The following is a 19,030-nucleotide window of genomic DNA, read 5'->3' as shown; positions in this document are numbered from 1 at the left end:
ATGCGGCCACCAAAGCAGCAGTCTGATTTTAGGTGGCAGCTACTTAGTTGTTTGCTCTGGGGCTTTGGTGCAGCTAATCAGTACCTTGGATTGAAAGATGTGGGCAGCGACTTGCAGGAGAAGCTGCTGCTTCTGGCAGGTGTTGTCATGTGTGTTTTTGAGTCAAGCACATCAATTACTTGGCAATTTTGGCTTAAGGAGAAGCCCTGGGCTGCAGCATAGCTGCTGGTGATCCATCCTAAGCTTAAGGGAAGTTTTTGGGTCTTGTCTGTGTTAACCCTTTAATGCCTTTTCTGAAAAGACTCTGAGTCAAAACCTTCATGACATTCTGAAGAGAAAGGTTCAGAGTAGCTCAGCTTCCTAGGGTGCCTATCCTGAAGACCGGACTTTTGCCAGTCAGCTAGCTTAATACTCTGAAAACACCTAAAACCAGCTGATTTTGTTGCCGGTCAGTATTTACGCAGCTGGAGATGGGGGATGCAGTTTAAGGTGGATTGAGTGCCTTTTGTGCACAGTGCAGCTGCCTGAGTGAAGGTGCCCAATGGAAAGTATGGAAATAGCTGCCAAATGTTTCTCTTTTTTTCTTCTGACAGCCTTCTCTTTCACTGTGGCTGCTTCAATCAGTCATGAGGTCTTAGCGGGCCCTGGTATCAACTTTGGCTAGTTTTTGCTTTTTCAGTTCATCCTGTCTAGAAAATCTGTTTCCTCTGGAAAGGTTTCCTTGTGTGTGTGATACTATTGTCAGTGTTATAACTGGGTGAATAAAGTAACACACTGTAAAAAAACCAAACCAACAAACAAGCAACAAGGCAGTGTATGTCAGATGGAGCACTGTGATGGTTTTGGCACGACAGTGCCCAGTGCTGAACAGCTTACCTGAGAGGGATTCGGTGGCCAGAGTCCACCTGCTTGCTGCGGCCGCTGTGCACTATACCAGCCATGAGGTTGCAGGCCCACGTACACCCTCTTAGTGCCTGTGGGTGTGATTGTGTGTCGTGAGTGACCACCAGATGCAGTTGTGTTTCAGAGATTCGTTGTGTCCTCCAGGGGCTGGAAGAGTCAACATCATTGGAAACAGAAGTGAAGACTAGGAAAAGGAGGAAGTAGTGGCTCCAATGCGTGCATTGTTCGTAGGAATATCTTGGTACTGCCCCAAGGATGTGGCAAGTATCACACCTACAGGCTCCTTCCACAGAGTGGGTCCTGTAGCCCATGGGAGCTCCCAAAAATGCACTTGAACAGCATCAGTTAGGAGCAGGCAGCTTTTCAGAGGTGGTCTAGCAAAGCCTTCAGCCTTGCTGAAAAAGATGGGCAAAAGTCAGCACGGAGTTGGAAGCGCTGTAGGCATGATGCCAGCTAGTCATGAACGCTGGGTCAAAGCTAATCGCTAGGAGCTTTCCCCTGTCAGCTGCCTGTCAGGGCAAACTCTAGAGCTTTCCGTTGCTTAGCTTGTAGGTGCTGGGTTGTTGGCTCAAGTGCTGTTGGAAGTGCGTGCTGCCAGCCTGCTGTTTCCCTGTGGTCTCTCAGTGGGGTGGTTTTGCAGCTGCTCAGGCATCAGCAGTTCTGCTCTACCGCATGGGTGATCCGCGTAGGATGGCAGCAGCAGGAGGAACGGAGTCTAGGTTTGGTGTTACTGGAGGCCTCTTGTGGGGACAGGCAACTGTGTGAACACGCTGATGTTCTCTGCCAGCCTGTTCCTTGAAGTGGATCTTCTGTGGAGCTCAGCAGGCCTTGCTCCAAGCAGAGCCATCTCCTTTCCTGTTGGCCGACTGAGAGGATTGGTTGAGGAGGGCAGCAACAAGTCCGCAGGTTTTCTGAAGGCTTTTCTGTTTGCGAAGCTGATAGTGACTTCTTCAGGTTGGTCAGGTTTCCTACGGCTTTTAGTAGCAGCTTTTAAATGATCGCAGACTTCTTCCTAACCAGTCCCGGTTAGCTTTCAGATGATCTCAGTCAGTCAGTTCTTCAGAGGTGAAGGAGCCTGCATACTTACATGGGAATTTCTCAGCAAGTGGTGGTAGCTGCTCTTGAGGGACTCTTCTACGGATGCTTCAGTCTTTTCCCCACCTGTAGCGAGACATTACAAGTTCTTTGAAGTTTTGTGTGTTTTTCTTGTCCTCATCCTTGTTGCCATGGAGAAGGCTCATCAGCTGCCCTGTAATAAGAAATATCTGCATTACAAATTGCTGTGTTTCTGCATCACGTGCCACTGCATTTGTGTACCTCTCCCTTTCCGATCCCACCTAGCCAGTGAGCTGTCGTGCACCTGTCTATCAGCAAGGTGCCAAAACAATTGCAAGGTTAGTTGAGCTTTCCTAAATGCAGAGAAGGACCTACCTACAGTGCTGCGGTTCCAAAGGAGTGCTGGTGTTTCCCCTCAGTTCTTGAGCAACTGCAGGATTTTTATTGCATCACTTTCAAGGGAGGAAGGTCCCGGCTGTTTTCTAGCTTGTCTCTGCTCTGTTGGGACAGGCGTCCTGCAGAGCAGCAGGCCCTTTGCCTTCTGCAGGAGTGAAGCTTGTGCTGCTTTGTGCTTTGATTTAGGGGAAGCACACGCAAGGACTTTCTGTGTGATTGTGTCTTTGGGTACAAGTAGGCTGGTTAATTGACTTGAGACCTAAGATGTTCAGTGGTTTGAAGGAGCCCTTTTCTTTCTGGCAAGGCTTTAACTTGAGGGGGGAAGCTTCATGTGCTGCTCATGTATTCTGGAAAGACAGTATTCCCTCCTTGGGCAGGACTTTCTCGGTAGTAAGCTTTTTATGGCTACGATAGTTATACATGTCAGGAAGGTCAAGTATTACTTTCCTGTAGTCAGGATTAGACCGTTCTAGCTGTCTGCTTTGCTGCATGTTGTCAGAGGCACTTTGGTGCGAGCGTGTTCTTGTTTTTGCTACAGTTGTAAGCAAGCTGGAGAAAAAGCAGAAATTCTGCAGGGAAACACTAGTATTCTTGCTATAAACCCCATCTGCTCTGTCTCTGATACACTGGCACATGAACGATCGTAGAAGAACTTAAAGGTTTACTTGCCATAGTCCTCAGGTTCCCAAGCTTTAGTCTCTGTTGCTGTGCCATGTGCGTAGTCCTGCTGGAGGCAGCGACCAATGCCTGTTTGTGCAGATTCAGTTCTACAGCGAAGGCAAGGTCTCCTGACGAAGCAGATGCTGAGGAGGATTTTTGCTAGCCAGCCTCAGGCATTTGGTGTGCAACTGCCATTACCGGTAACAGAATGAGAAACCTTTCCTTAAGCTTCTTTCTTCAAAGAGAAACTTGTGGTCATATCCGTTTATTACAGCCTGAAATGATTAATTTAGTTGTCTGTCTGTGCTACTTTATTTAATTTTTAGGACATCGCTGCACCTGGCTTGTGCAAACGGCCACGTGGATGTCGTTACATATCTAGTGGAAAACAAGTGTAAGCTAAACCTTTTTGACAATGACCACAGATCGCCACTGATGAAGGTATGTGGAATATGTTATGCTCTTGTGACTGGGGCTTATCGACTGTGTGCTAAATGATGTATGTGGCAGGATTCTTTACATTGTCCTGTGTGGAAACATGCATATTGTGATTGGGGTGGGATAGGCATATGTTATCTGCTCTTTGTGGGTGCTTTTATTTTCCAGCATCAGGAAGCTGGGGGAATTGTTACAGAGTGCAATGTCGATGCTGGAAGTTTTTCCTTTCTTGTGTGTTGTTCCCAGGCAGTACAGTACCAGCAAGAAGAATGTGTGGCTGTTCTGCTAAAGCATGGCGCTGACCCAAATCTGGCAGATGCTGACGGCAACACTGCCCTCCACCTTGCTGTCCTATCTCCTAATACATCTGTAGCAGGGCTGTTACTTGAGCATAATGCCAATATTGATGCCCAGAATAAGGTAAATGTTTATATTTGTTAAGGAAGTTCTTTCAAGAAGTTGCATTACTGTTTCTCTCAAAGGGTTTTTATACTTTGATTTTTAACTTGATTTACTTATCTGTCCTTTCAGGAGGGCCATACCCCGCTTATTCTTGCTGTCTCCAAACATCATGAAGAGATAGTAGAGTTTCTCCTTAAAAACGGAGCTGACGTGAATGCTCGCGATCAGTGTGAAAGGTGAGGGCTCCGTCGAAAGTCTGCATGGGTGTCTTTAGTATCCTTTCGGTCGGATTGATGAGAGGCATGGGAATGAGCTCTGAAAAAAACCAACAACCCAGGGAGCCACACAGAAGGCGGTATTTCTGTATGACTTGTGAAAGCAGGTCTGCACTTGCCTGCTGTCATGCCTCAGTGGGTGCTTTCCACACTGAGGATTGCAAGAAGGCGCTGTCTGTGATGGCCCTTCTGGCAGGAAACGCGCCGTTACCTCGGCAGCATCGCCTCAATTCGAAAACCCGTCTCCTGCGTAAGAGCAGCGTCACTTGCACGTGAGCGTTGTCTATGCGGAACCTTTGTCCGAAGAGTGAACATTTAATTGTTTGGTCTCTCTCTCCCATTTTATTGTTGGTTTTAATACTTCATGAAAACCGCTTTTTCTTTTGATCATTCTAAAGTAATGGGGAACGTACTTTTTTGAGAGCAAATAGGAATAAAAATATTTACTGTGTCTGTGTAAAACAATCTATTTCGTATCGTATTTTGGATGTTTCAGAACCCCACTTATGACTGCTGCTTCTGATGGCGAGCTTAATTTGATAAAAGTTCTTCTTCGGTATGGGGCTGATGTTTCCCGTAGAGACACTAACGGATGGACAGCTAAGGATCTTGCTGTTGTTCATGGATATTCTAGGTGAATTTTTAGCTTTATCGTTAGAAAAAGTTGTCAGTTATCAGTGTGCCTTTTGAACGTTTTTGGTGGCAGCACCCAGGTTTAATGGTGTTTTGAGACCTGAAGCTGTGCTCAGTGATGTCTTCTGATACGGGTCATTCCTGTGTCTAGTGTTAATGTGGAAGCTGAGGAAAATTTCCACCCAGAATTCTCTGTTAGATTTCAAGTTTTGTTGCTAAGCTCACGTCTGCCCAACGTGAACGCTAAAGAATGCCTCTATCCTGCAGTTATCCAGAGGTGGAACTTGGCAAACTGAAACGCATGTAAACCCTCTCCCCGGACCAGCACCATTGTAGTGGAGGTCAATAAGGACAGAGACTGGGAGCTACCAGCCTTTTGGTTCGGAGGAGTTCTAACTGATATTCCCTTTGTTACCATCTTAAAGCAGTTTTACTCTTCTTAGGCATAGCTTTGTACCTGTGGGTGTTCCTTCTGTAAGGTAGGTGTGTGTGCTGACAAGCTAGGCTGAAAAACACGTACCAAGGAGGTGTTAATAACTTTGTAGGTGTGAGTATGCATCTATAGAATGAACGTGACTGTAGTGAATATTGAAGTATGTAATAGTCACGTGGTAAGTTCTGTGTGTATTACTCTTAGCGAATATGTGAGTATATGAATCCATATGGCTCTGAGTATGCGTTGGGTGGATAATAAGTGGCTGTTAACGATTCTGTTAAAGGGTATATGCCACTACGTGGTTATTTTTACCAACTCTATTTCCTCTCTTTCTCTGTGTAGTCTTAGTAAAGAACTGGCAGAATACGCAGAATGCGAAGACACAGGAGAAGCTTCTGCAGGTGGTGCACAAGACGTTGTGGTACTGAGCACTCCTCACGGGGCAGGAGCTGCTGGCTTTGTGTGGGGTGCACCTGCTGTGGACAGAGGAGGTAAGATCCTTAACCGTGGAGGGGCTCATGAGCAAAATCACAGTGGCCTTTTCTTTAGGTGGTTTGTATTGTTAACGCTTCTTGTGTTCGCCGTTGACTCTAGCGGAGGCATCAGACGGAGCAGCACAAGAAGTTTTGTGAATGTGCTTATTTGTTGCTAGTTGGAGGTGCTTCTTGTCAAGCTGTGAAAGCAGAGTTGTGGTTTGTGTCCTACATGTCCACTGACAGGGTTGTTGCCTTCTGCCCACCAGATTGCCCATCTATATAGGTTTTCCTAGAGAGAGAGAGAAGGGGGACAGGGAAGGAACGAGGCAAGAGCGGTGGTTTTTTTTTTTTTTTCGGGTGTGTGCTTTTACCTATGGATGGCCATTCAGATTGTGAAAGTCCAATTGTAAAAGCAGTAGGTTCATCCTGAGTAGCTGTTCATCTTTCTGTAGTTGGGAAGCAACAGATGAGTTAGCAGGAAGATACGTGTCTTGTTGATTTCCACTGAGTTTGTGTGTCTTTGTTTTTAATACTAACGGTTTCGCCTGCTCTAAGCTCCTTTTAGTGAGTCACCTTATTTCTCAGCATCAGTTACAACTGTTTCCATGCAGGGGCTGTAGAGGCATAGTTAGGAAAAATCGTCTGGGAAAAGCAACTTTGTTAGCATCAACAATGCAGTGTCTGTGTCTACTGTGTCCTCTTTGACAGATCTGGATTTACAACAACAAGAATGCTTTTCTTCCACTTTTAGTAGTTTTATGAAATAAACTTCAAAAAATCAGTGTTACCTTGTGATCCAGAAAAACAATTCAATGGCCTTGTGATCAAAAAATTAACTCCTTCAGTGAGCTTTTAAAATGCCGTCTGTGCTTAGGAGCTCACATAGCCCTAGAGGAATCTTAGTAAATTAATATTTTAATATAAATGACATTGTTTGTCTTTACGTCTGGGGCCCTACAGTGGAAGGTTTTGTTCTTTCTGCTTTCTTAAGGGTGTTCGATCAGAACTATGTGGCAAATAGGCAGCAGACAGTGTTCAAACAGAGTTCATTACTCCTTTTTTAAATATGTCGAGAAATATGAGCAAAACCTAGGATATTTGTCCTCATTGACTTTTCCCAGATACGGGAATTTAATTTAGAGCCAACTCGGGAACAGTTGCTTTCATCTAGTCAGGGATTTGCAAAGTTTCTTGATAGATTGAAGGAAGTGGTTTGGTTTGTGGGGTTTTTTTGTTGTTTGGGTTTTTTTTTGGCAAAGGGCTTGGTACAGGTAGTTTAATAAGTAAAACGTTGCTTTCACCCAAACAGCACTCTCTGTTAATGCCTCCTGCCTGTGTAGATAATTGCTGTGGTACCACATTGTAATGGCGGACAGGCCTGGGTTATTTTAAAATACGTGGCTTGAAGAATAATATTGTCGTGCGATTCCAAAACTGACAGACCCCCCGGGAAAAATGGGGTTTTGAACCAAATAATTTGCCCCATTCCTTGAAAATCGTAATACTGCTAATATAAGTCCCCAGTATTATGGGAACTTTTTACTACTTCTCCTCATTTGAAGAGGCATAGTAAGTGTGAGGAGAATGTTCTGTGGGTTAAGGACTGTGGGAGGAGAAAGAGTATGCTCTGTTCTCAGTCTGTTTCTAGTAGGACTTGTTTTTCTTCTGAGTAGTGTGAATCCTGTTCTCCTTGTGCTCAGTCTCTTAAAAGATGGTTGTTTTCGAAATGTGTTCGTTCATGCTGTCTTGTGTTGAATTGACTACCCAAAGTTTCGTTCCGTCATGACACGTTGAGTTGTCCATGTTCAATGTTTATATGTGCTGGTTGAATTTTAGCATGCTAAATCTAATTTCAACATGTCAATTAATGTTTGAACAGCAATAGATGACTTTTCCGAAGGAGACTCCGTAAGGTAAGACTTCCAAAATACCTGAGACTTGCCTGAGGAGTGATTTGAGAGACACAGTACTCACTTTGCTTTGCTTTTTAAGAAGCTCTGAAAAAGCGGGGAGTGGTGACAGTTGGCCTACTTGTGAGGAAGAAGAACTTGATTTTACCCCCAAGGTATGGTGCATTTACAGTAGAAATAAGTGGTTTGAAGGTAAGTTTTTTTTTCTCTGGGATTGGAAGAAACTGCAGTTCCAGCCAATATTGTTTTCTCCTTCGAAGCCGTCTCTGGCCTGCCAACCTTTCTTGGGCTGTGAGTTTTTCCTAAAACGCCTGTAGCTGTGGCAGAGCATGCAGTAGATGTGTGGTTTGGGGCAAAAGAGCAATAGGTGACGAGTTGGACCACGTTGTTTCATTTGTTCTTGTTCATTTGAGTCAGATTTGCAGACCCTAGAAGTTTATCAGTTACCATTATAACCTATTCTGTTCTTCTCCAAACGTCGTTATTGTTTCCTGTAAATTTGGTGACAGAATCCTAACTGATAAAGGGCATTTATTTATCAAGATCTACTGAGGTCTTTCATCACCTAGTTCTCCTTTCCCCCTCCTCAGGTTCCTCAAGAGTGTTCGATGAAGGAGTTACTCAAATGGGTTGTCTTTTTTTTTTCTTCCGTGAGATGGCATTCCGTGCTTGCATGTAATCTCACGCTGCACGTTTTCCTTCTCTTTTGAATGCTCGGGTAGTATTCTTTTTGTCAGCTGCAAGCGCTCACGCCTGCTGTTTTTACTAATGCTCTGAAAGAGGATCAACTTCTGCAGTGATGTCTGGAGCATCTATTCTGTTGCACTGGCATTCTGCACTGATGAGGAACGCGAGGGTGGTAGTTCAAGCCGCTCTCTAATGCTGGAGATGCAAGCATGTCTAGTTTTAACATGATTTCATTTTCTTGCCCAGATTTAAATAGAAATGATGCATTTTTCTGGCATGATTTGGAAATTTAGGGTTATTGTGGTAAGTGTACTTGCAGGGATGAGTTTATGCATTAAGTCTAGGGATCTTAACAGCTACTTGCATTGTGCACATTTGCAAGTAAGCATCCTGAAACTGTGGTCTTAAATATAGCTGAATTTTAATTAAGCAATAAATATTAAAAGCTGATTTTTAGAACTGTTTTAGAAAATTTAATAAGTATTAAAAGCCGATTTTTAGAACTGTTACGCATGTAAAGGTAGTTTTGGAAACAGTTTGCAGGAGGGTGCCTGCACAGTGTTTTGGGGTGCAATACTCACTGAAGTGAGGAGTGTGTGTGTAGTTAGAAGCATAGGATGGAGCCAGCACCTGAACGCTATCAAACGGACAGCCTGGGCATATTAACCGTTCCAGATTTGATGTGAGCACAGGATATGTTGTCGTTAACTGTTTTTTAAAACAAACAATTTTTGGCTTAAAGAAATCTTTACTTACAGAAGCTGCAGAAGCCGAACTTGGTACTGTTAATGAATGCTTCCCAGCAGTTCAGGAAAAACAGTAAGCTATTTGGAAAAGATTGCATGATATACTGATTTATATGTAAAAGTAGACTTGCTAAGTAGTTTCTTTTGTAATTTCTTTTAGCTAGAGTGAATGAGAAAAGTATCATTCTGAAAACACAGTGCTTAGTCATTTCAGAAAAAAATAAGTCCTCTCATTGAAATGAAGATCTGAATCCCCTCCTAAGCCTTTGTCCCTGGTCAAGTCCTTCCTCCATCCTGCCTGTCCCTTATCTGGCTTCTTCCAGACATTCCCAGATGACTCCTCTCCCGCACGTTAATCTGGTAGCATGCCTGTTGCTGTTTACGTAACTCCTTTTGTCCCCGTGCGTTTTTCCTGTTCTTGTGTTTTAAGATGGTGGTGGTGATTCTAGAATGGAAAGTCCTAAGTCACCACAAGATACACAAGAAAGCTGGAACAGGAAAAGCGTGATTCGGGAGATGTTTCACAGAAATGCTGACTTCTGTTTTGCAGACTCGGAAATGACCGAGTGGAAAAAAGAGATACCTCAGCCTCTCTCCGATAGTTGTGGTCTGAAGGAGAAAAACCCAAGCTTCGATGATAGCTTTGAAAGTAGTAATAAGCCTTGGTCAGCAGCAAAAAACCCAAGACTTGAAAGTCGAAGACCGAACTCTGTCGTTCTTGAGTGTGCGGATGAAGATCCCGAAGAAGAGCAAAATGAAGAAGTAGATGATAAAGTCGGCGAAGTACTGAAACAAGGAAGTGGAAACTTGTGCTTAAATAGGCATGAAGGAAACTTAAGAGCAGCGGTTCACTCGAGTGCTGAAGTAAGTATAGAGGGACGATTCAATCACACGGGTATTTTCTAAGAGTAATATAGGTAAGAAATGAATGGTAAACTGGATTTCTGTTAGTACTTATTCTTCACATATATCCATCTTTTCATCATCCTCTTTTGACACTAGAAAATGTCTTCCCCCTAGCCAAAGCAGTTTCTTAGGTGTAGGAATAATATCGGGCAGTATTTTCCGTAATTTTTTTCTGTTGGTTACAGGAAAAAGAATAGGCAGTAGACTTTTTCTGGAATCAGTTAAATTTTTCTCAGTTGTAGGTACAGGTCTTGTCTGTGAAGATTTACTGCCATTTAGTAAAAGTCATGGTGCGATGGCTGAAAGTGAGCAAAGAAAAAGAGATTTGAATAAGATTGAGAGCAGGAAGCTAGTGATTTTCCTTGGAGCAAAGTAGGGGAAAAGAAGGAATATGTTCCAGAATGATGTAATTCAAATGAAGCTAGAGTTAGACGGACATGAGGAAGTGCTTCTGAGGGGCTTTGCAGAACCAGGGGTGAGACTTAGGGTATTAGGCATTGCTGTCTTCTCGTACAGATTTCCATGGAAAAACTGAAGGCCTTGTAAAACAAAGCTCAGGAAGGTTTCCCTTTTGTCTTTCACAAGAAAAGTATTTTTCAAGTTGTCAATGGATGGCAAAGAGCTGGTTTCTGCTCTTTGCATCTGTTTTGGTCAATCTCTTACAGGAAGAATCACTTGAATTGGAAGAAGAGGAGGAGAAGCAGGAGAAGAAGGACGCTGGTGAAGAGCTACAAACTGCAGTTGTTGAGGGTGTGAAAAAATCTGTTTGTAATGACAGCCGCCAAGTCTACAATGCTTCCAAAGACACTGCCGGTAAGAGAAATGGGTTAGCAAATACTGATCCCAGTTCTTCCTCTGAATATGAATGCACAGTAAGTGAACTGAAATGGTGATTGACTTCTGAGATAGCGAAGATTTCCTTTGCCTGTGAATCCTAGCCGGTCTTGGCAGAGAAGAAAAGCACCTTTTGTTCCTTTTCATTCGTTCTTGAAGAACCTGAAATTGTGGTGTTGGATTCCAGACAGTGCTTTATGAAGCAAGTGCCATTCTTGCTTTTGTTGCTGTGTTTGCCCTGAAGCGATCTGAACAAAATGTGCAGATGGAAAAGAGGACTGGAGTGTCTTGTATATGACAGTAGTATTCCCCTTTTTGGCCCTGCTGTGGGATTGAAAAGCTGTGGTTGCTCTTGGCTGAGGCCTGGGAAAGGTTTGAGTCAAGCTGAGAGAAAGCTGTTCTGTTCCAGTGCCTCCTCACCTTGTCCAGTTTTAAAGTGCAGGTCTTTGCAGTGCCACGCTTGTGCATGCTCTACCAGCTCGGTCAGAGTTGGGCACTTTGTTACTCACCTCAGGTGTCAGAGCAGGAGGAGAAGGCCCCGTTTCTATTGCCTGTCTCCAAAGAGTAGCTTGGTGCGGTAGATGTCACCAGAGCATGTGTAGCTGCTGATGGAATGCTACACAGGGGGCCTGGCAGCACCTGCTGTGTTTAAGTGTTGTGCCTATACATGCTCTTCTGTGTCTATGCATTTCACCCTAAGTGCATGTTTGGCATAGTGTAAGTAGTCAGAGCCCAGGCTGGGACCAGTAGTTGCCCTCTTCTGGGGTGGGTGCCCTCACCGGTCTCGGAGAAATGAAGATAGTCTAATCCGGCCAGGAACCCAGTGAGACCGAGCCTTATGGCCGTGTGGTAGAGAGGAGATTTGGGTGTTAAGCCGCCGAGATAGAAAGGGCTTTTTAGCGTTTGGGGTGGGTGAGTGAGCCGTGAGCCTCTACTCTGTGTTTAAATGGCAACACTCAGGTGTCTGGCTTCTGGGAAGGTGCAGAGTAACAGCTGTCTGTCAAGAAAGATCTTTCCTGGTAGCACTACAAAAAGAGCGTTGTTTTGGGGTGATTTTAGTGATGTTTGAGTGAAGACATTTTGGATAGCATTTCTACGGTAGCTCCTGTGCAGTGGGAAGTGGTAGTAAATGCCAAATTCTGAAGCTGTAGGCCGGAGAGCAGGTGACCAAAACTCTGTATAGCACAGGACGGCAGCATGCTGGAGTCTCTTCCTGAATGTTACCCAGACATGTGTTGGGTGTTGCTTGCAGGTGTGTCAGCTGTTGTGTATCGCCGTCTTGTGCTGGAAAGGAGGCAAGAGGAGAGGGCGATGTACAGGCAATACCATGACGTGACTGGGTGTGAAGAAGCCCTTGAGTAACACTCGCTTCTTAGTTTGTCCTCAGCAACAGAAGCACTGTGCATCTTTTGGGTGCAGGGCTTGACTGATGGGGAAAAGTAGAGTGACATGTAAATATCCAGTGTCTCACTTCCTCCCTGCTTTGTAGGTGCGCTGCCAGAAGTAGGACCAGAGGAAGAGGAAGATGCTGGATCTCCCTGGGATTCTGAGGTACTTTCTGTGAAGGACACTGGGATTCCCACCCGAGGGGGGCGGGGGGAGGGCAGGATGAAGATCCAGAAGCACTTGAGAGCTTGCCTTTGAATTGGGCCCTAGCGTGGATGAGGTTTGTTTCCTCTTTGCCTGCTTCTGCCAGGTTTGTAACTGGGACCCCTGGAAATACCTGTGCTCTAGGCCAGCTGTTCAGTTAGGATTGGGACGAAGCTAACGACCTGGGTCTCCCAGCAACTGGCCTTTGGGTTTGGTTTCTAGTATAGTACAGAAGCGGTGAAGTTCCTTGCTGCTTAAAATACTCTGAGCTTTTCACAGGGGCTGGCAGGACTGTTTGTGGCTTTTCCACCCTACAGCTCTATTCCGCTGACCTGGTCAGTGGTTGCCCTTAGGGTCTACAAACTAGACGGTGAGCTGCTTCTGAATCGATCCTCTCTAAATTTTGTAGGTGTACTTCAGCCCTTTTTGAAAGTCCTGTTGGACAGAGATAGCACACGTGCTGACTGCGTTTGCCCTTTCAGTTCTTTCTGTCTGTGGTAATGGGCTAGACTAAAAGGAGCAGGATCTGTAGCTAACCCCCTCTGGCTTCTCTTGTGAGGAACAATTAATCCTTCCTCACCCGTTCTTAAAAATAGAAGACTAAATTTTTTTTTTTTTTTTTTTTTTCCAGTCGCCTTAGTTTCTGTAAGCTTTGCCTTGCTAGTCTTTGTTCCACCCAAATGGCCCTTGTGATTGAGGGTAGCGATGTGTTCGCTCACCGCTGCAGGATACATGCCTAGGGAAGCTGAGCACAAACTTGAACGTCCGGTTCAGGTTCAGTGCAAAAAATGGATCATCACAGACCTGCAGTTATTGGTTCACAAGCCACATCTTGAGTTACCATGTTAATTCTCTTTTGTGGCTGTCCAGTTTGTCAAGGTTTAGCAACATGACAGAATAGTTGAGATGTGAGGTTTCTGCCTAAGATCTGAAAACACATACGACTGCTGTGATTTTCCAGTATCCTGTGTCTTGATGTGTCCTTTCAAAGAGTCTTATCAAAGGTTATTGTAGCTCTAATGTACTCGATAGCACGCTATGCAATTGGCTTAGCAGGAGCTTTTTGCATAGAAATGAGTTGCAAATGCATTTGTACCAATTCTCATGCGTGTGTTTTAGGTTATAGAGATGGACACTGAAAGTCTGAGAAAAGCATCGTCTGGTGTGGTGCTCCCAGCTGCAGACAGACATGGAGCGTGCTCACAGATTGTTTCAGGGAAAGGTGACAATGGTAACTTCCTGGTGGACTCAGTGTTTGTCTCTAAGCATTTATAGGCTAAAGTGAACTTTGATCAGTGTAAGAATGCTGTTATCATGTGGGTGCGTGCTGTAGCAATGAAGCGCTTAGTCTTTGTTAATTAACACCAGTTACCACAGTGCTTGCTGGCCAGTTTGTCAAGGAAGTTGTCTTGTTTGCGTTACGTGTGTTCTTCGGATGCGTTTGTGTCGTTTTGGATTCAGGTCCTTGTTGCATAGTGATGAAAGCATATGTGGTTTGAGACGGACCTGTCCAAACATTTGACCAGTCCTGCATGATAATGCAGCAGAAGAAAGCTGTGATCTGGCTAAGCATTTTTTTTTCCCCTGGGTGAATTTTCTATAGCTTTCTGTTGTGCTTAGCCGAGGAGCTAAAATATGACTAAAAGTGCAGGTTGTGTTGCTATTGATTCTTCTGCGTGTAGGTTGTGACACTCTTCAGCATAGGATGGCAGGGAAGTCTTGATACTGGAGTAGAACTCTTTTCTGAGGGATTTCTGCTTTAACAAATGGTTTGTCAGTCCTGCTTGTAGTATAGGTGCAACAGAATAGCTGAGGAAGCTCCAGTTTCAGTTTAGCAAGCTGAAAGCAAAACTTTACAAGCTCCTGGGAGCTTGTAAATCTACTCGTTGAGTAGTTGTCATGGAACTCTGCTTTGTATGATTCTGATTTTAAAATCAGTGTGAAAAGAGGGTAAAAGGTGTTTATGGTAATCTTTCTAAGGCAATTCCGTACTGCTAGACAACCAAGTCTATGGAAATCAAATATTGTTTGGTTTTTAATGATTCTTTTTTTAAAAAATATAAAAGCTTTGCTCCGGAGCCACTCCTCATAACATTTCGTATACCTCTTTCATGAGAGGACTCAAACTGTAAGATGACTACAGCAGAGGATTTGAGAAATACAGGTGGGCCAGTAGATTGTGTGGGTCTGGAAATGATTTAATGTTGGACAAAAATTTTTTAAAAAAAAGAACACGTATTTGGAACTATGCTGTAAATGCAGATGACAACCAAAGAGCATTTGTTTCTTTTGTTTCCTTGCAAGCTAAACCAGAACAATCTGATGAGAACTAGCTTGATTTTACCTCGTTGAATGACACGCGTATGGAGTTTCTGTGGCTGCACCCATGCTTTCTCTGTCCCGTCAACAGAAAGGAAAATACAAAATGCATTGCACCCTTGTAGGGTAATCACAGTCGTCGTGCTGTCGGACTGCTTTGTGATCATTCATTCAGCAGACCAGCTTTGCCTTTTGAAGGAATCCTTTTGGAAAGCAGGATTTGGCTCCTGAAAAGGACTAACTATTTTGATCTTGTTCTGTTACAAGCATGACCTAGTTGCCTCACGTGAATTGTCTTAGTTCTCTGATTATTATTTTTTAAATCCAGGGGGAAGGATGGGAAGTCTGCATTGTCCGTTTCTTGTATACTGATACAAATGCTGTATGATGAGGGAACTGAACGTTAGGTATCATAGTCTCGGTGAAATAATGCTTGCAGCTAATGCTTAGTTGTAGAAACTAGTCATGTTGAATGGAGTAAAAGGTACCTTCAATTAAATAAAGTAACGCCTCCCAAACCATTTTTCGCCTCCAGGCTTTTTGGAGAAACCCACCAGTTCCCAGGTAAGCCTGTCAGACTGACCACTTGTTCTGCTCATGAAATAAACAGTATGTAGTTACTTTGCATTTGTTTTTTTGTCGTTGGATTGTGTCTTTCATAGCCAAAGTCTCCCAACTCTGTTTTGGAAATGGACGAAACCTCCCCTAAAAAAGGGCAGCAGAAATCAGGTAATGTTCGCTTCATGTGGTTCTGGGTTTAGTTTCATACTCTGTCTGGATGGGAGTATTTAATAACGCATCTGATGGCCTTGATTTGCAGATCTGTTGGAGGAATTTGGTTTAGGAGATGCAGACGATATCGAAGGTATTCGTAACAGTCTCTTTGTAGTGTTCTTTTGTGGACCGACCATTGTACTTGCCCATTTTTTCCTAATATTAAATTAATGGTTCTAGCAAGGTGTTCTGGGAGCAGAAGATCTTCTGAAATACGCCTGTCTGCATGTGTGTGCTCCCTCCTCTAGTCTGCCATTCAACACTAAATACTCTTCCATGACGTAGGCTTCCTCCACCATACCTTTTCAGGCAGTCCTGAAGTTGGCTTGCTTTCCAGTTTCTGATTACTTGCCTGCCTTTTCTCTACCTGTCTGGCAGTTGTTTTGAACCATGTAGCAAACACATTCCTCTGAGGCTTCTCTTCTTCTTTCATGGAGACTGACCAGCAGGTTCAGAGGTAGGGGAAGGAAGTGGGGAAGAGAGACAAGGTGGAAGGAAATGACAGTGTCAGCATGTTGTCAGGAAGTCTCTTCTCTGTGGAAACAAGGCTAAAAGTGAGGATATATGGCCTTAATGGTTTTTTTAGTTTCTTTGTTCCAAGGTTTATTGATTTGCATATTTGTTAATGAGATGAGAAACAGTTCCCCGTTCAGGTTTTGGAGTTTCTACAATCAGCTATTTGAAATAGAGACCGGAGAGAGGTAAACAGAGACATAGGCAAGTAAGTGAACTTGAAACTTCTAAGTATAGAATACAAATAGTTCCAAGTGCTTTGGCATCCTTGTGTTGGGGAAAATCATTGTTCTTTTGACAATAATAGAGAGTAAACTTCTCTCTAGGAAAAATATCGCTCTCCTCCTCTTGCTCTGCTCTTCTCTTCTCTCTCACGGATTGGCAATGGGCAAGCAACAACAGCCGTTTATGTTGCAGTGATAGTATTTTTGTGAGATGCACAGAGGCTTGTTAAAAGTTGCTCAGTTAAAACACGAGTTTTGGGTTTGTCTGTATTGCACAGTAGTGAGAAGCGTAGCCCTGTAGTGGACCAGCACGTTGTAATATTACAAACACAGAAAGGAAAGAGTGCCTTTTCATAGCTCCGTTCATGTCAGCTATTTCTCCCGTGTGCCTTTATTCATTTGTGTCCTGTAGTATTTTACCTGTGGGTTATCTTGAAGATCAGGTGTTGGGAAATACATGCCAAAATTTCTTTCAAACTTTATGTTTGGACTTGGGTTTAGGCAAATTAGGTTGCTTCAGGAAAGCGTGGTGATTCCTGTGGCACAAATATTTCTAACTGTAAAAGGGTTGAATGCCGTCCTTCACAAGTTTATTTTGTAAATCTGGAAAATAGGTACAGTATCTTGCCCAATGAAATGTTGAACGAGAGGTGACATTTCCCATTCTATTTACTTTGTTACTGACTCATAGTAATAACTTCTTAAAATCTGGTTTGGGGTCCAAATTAAGTAATGGTGTTCTCATGTTTCCTGTATAGAAGAGTAGCTGCTTTGCACTGTAATCTGCAAAAAGTCATTCCGTCAGGCAATTTATGAGGAGGGAAATCTTAGAAGAGAGAGGAGAGGTAAAGGCTAATTGGAAAGAACACAAAGTCTTCTTTTTATGCTGGGTGGCAAACAGGCAGAGTAAAAGGTGGGGGGTTTGCATCTTTTGTATGCACGGGGATTTCTGTTTGTTTGTGTGCTAAAAGTGAAAAAGTCTTGAGAGCGAGGAGTCCTCCCTCTCTCACAATGTTGACAGAAGCCAATAATACAAAAAATAGACCGTGAATGACTGATCCAAGAAGAGTGCCTGGAAAAATAATTACTGACTGGAGTTACTGACACCACGAGAGCTGGAATTTTGCAGATGGAGGAATGTTGTTGCCTTCCATCTTTCCTGCCTTTTTCCTCGTTCCGTGCAGATCATACAGAAATTTCAGGGTTGATTAAACTCTGTGGCAAAGAAATCTTATGGCTTCAAAGATCCTAGAATCTTGTCTAAAGACTGAAACTTCAGACTCACATAGGTGCTACTGAAAACTTTACTCTTGACCATGGGCAAGACTGATAGGAGTTTGTGTTGCTGTTGATTCTAGCAGTATGGCACCAAATGTTAAAGTCTCTGGAGTGTGAAACAGAGTCCAAACCATTAAGGCACCTACGTACTCTGAACAGAGAATGTGAATTGCATGTTTAGAGGGCCAGGACGGAACTCTGGGTGCTGGCAGGTCTGCTTTTATCCAGCTTTCAGGCAGATGCATTCGACTGGAAACGTTTATTCGTTGTGTGTCTTGCAGCATTCTTCAAGAAAGGTGTCACAGCTCTCCTCCCTCCACAAAATACTTGGTCTGTCTCTTAGCCAAGATTGTGATGTCCATGTTACATGGTGGGAGTGATCAGGTGTATGAAGTTGCGTGCCTGTTGCAGTTTGTGACCTGAATGAACATTGAGGAAGTGACAGAAGAAATCTGGTTAGCACACCTTTCTAGAAACGGTGTAGAAGCAGTCCCATCTATCTGAGAGATTGACCACCCCCTGCTGCGCTTGGGGTGGAGAGACTTCTAGGAGCAATAGAAACTCCGAGCGGGCTGGTGTGTCTAGACTCTTCTCATTCTGGCAGATACTGTTACCACGCAAGAGGCTTATGTGCAAATTGCCAATGCGCTGGGTGACTGTCTGTGCCGAGTTCTGCTCTCTTGAGTTCTTTTCCTTCTGTTTTCTGAAGGGATGTTGCAAATCGGTGTGACATCTATGCAGATACTTCTCTTGGATTCCATCAGGCTCCAGTGCTTCCGGGAGATGGAGAGTGATTACCTTGAAGAGCCTCCGTCTCTGATTACAGATGCCACCCTTGAGCTGCTGAGGCTTGTTTCTTTCTGAATGCTTTGTATTTCAGTGTTCAGTGTAGCTTCCACGCAAAAAATGACAATGAGTTGCTGCTTTTAAGTGGCATCTGGGACTATTTAAAGTCCACTTCTCAGATGTAACAGAGGTTCAAGGTAAGCATCCTGTAATGGGGAGCCCAGACTGACTGACTGCTTCGGAGGAGTTTGCAACCTGTGCGATACTACTTAGAAATTATGAGAGAGGAAAGGGTGGAATCCGGTTTTCAACAGTACAAGTGAAACGTCCAGATCGTGGGTTGTTTCTCAACATTTCACAAGCCCGTCTCTCCTTCAGTGTCCCATCCGTGTCTTCTGCAAGACGTGAGGCAGCAGCACTTTGACTGAAATGCTCAGTCCAGACCCCTGTCTAGAAACAGATTGGTTTCATGCATGGATTAAAGCTGGGGCATTAAAGATTTCAAGCCTGTGATTTTGTTTGTGATCTTCTGTGTGCAAGACATAGGGAAACTAAACTTGCTGGAGGAATGTAGCTAGTTACTGCACGGCAGACAGTTTGTCAGAGAGAGGGCATGCACCTTTAAGAAACAGGAATGGTTTATTTGTGACCACTGATAGTGATTTGCAGCAAAATTTCTTTATACGTGAAAAAGTAGAATGCCCGGGAAGAAAGGAATTCACACAGATGCATCTTAGGTCTGTACCATGATCAGTCTCTCTTTAGGATCTCACAGATTTGAGGAGATG

The 19,030-nt window shown here is 43.9% G+C and overlaps 1 protein-coding gene across 1 annotated transcript in view; it reads left to right on the top strand.

The window, feature by feature from the left end:
• Positions 1-19,030, top strand: part of LOC147415081 (uncharacterized) — a 117,204-nt gene that overhangs the window by 778 nt on the left and 97,396 nt on the right. The window contains 14 exon segments of the mRNA XM_086468523.1: positions 3,342-3,456; positions 3,700-3,873; positions 3,985-4,091; positions 4,627-4,764; positions 5,542-5,690; positions 7,555-7,588; positions 7,671-7,777; positions 9,449-9,886; positions 10,612-10,737; positions 12,248-12,309; positions 13,468-13,579; positions 15,203-15,231; positions 15,330-15,396; positions 15,488-15,532. Coding sequence (XP_086324649.1) covers positions 3,342-3,456; positions 3,700-3,873; positions 3,985-4,091; positions 4,627-4,764; positions 5,542-5,690; positions 7,555-7,588; positions 7,671-7,777; positions 9,449-9,886; positions 10,612-10,737; positions 12,248-12,309; positions 13,468-13,579; positions 15,203-15,231; positions 15,330-15,396; positions 15,488-15,532 — 1,703 coding nt within the window.

This window comes from Leptosomus discolor, chromosome 7 (assembly GCF_034619465.1).
Source record: "Leptosomus discolor isolate bLepDis1 chromosome 7, bLepDis1.hap2, whole genome shotgun sequence".
NCBI classification, from domain to species: domain Eukaryota; kingdom Metazoa; phylum Chordata; class Aves; order Leptosomiformes; family Leptosomidae; genus Leptosomus; species Leptosomus discolor.
The sequence above is the reverse complement of the archived record's forward strand: the minus strand, read 5'-3'. Positions and strand labels throughout refer to the sequence as shown.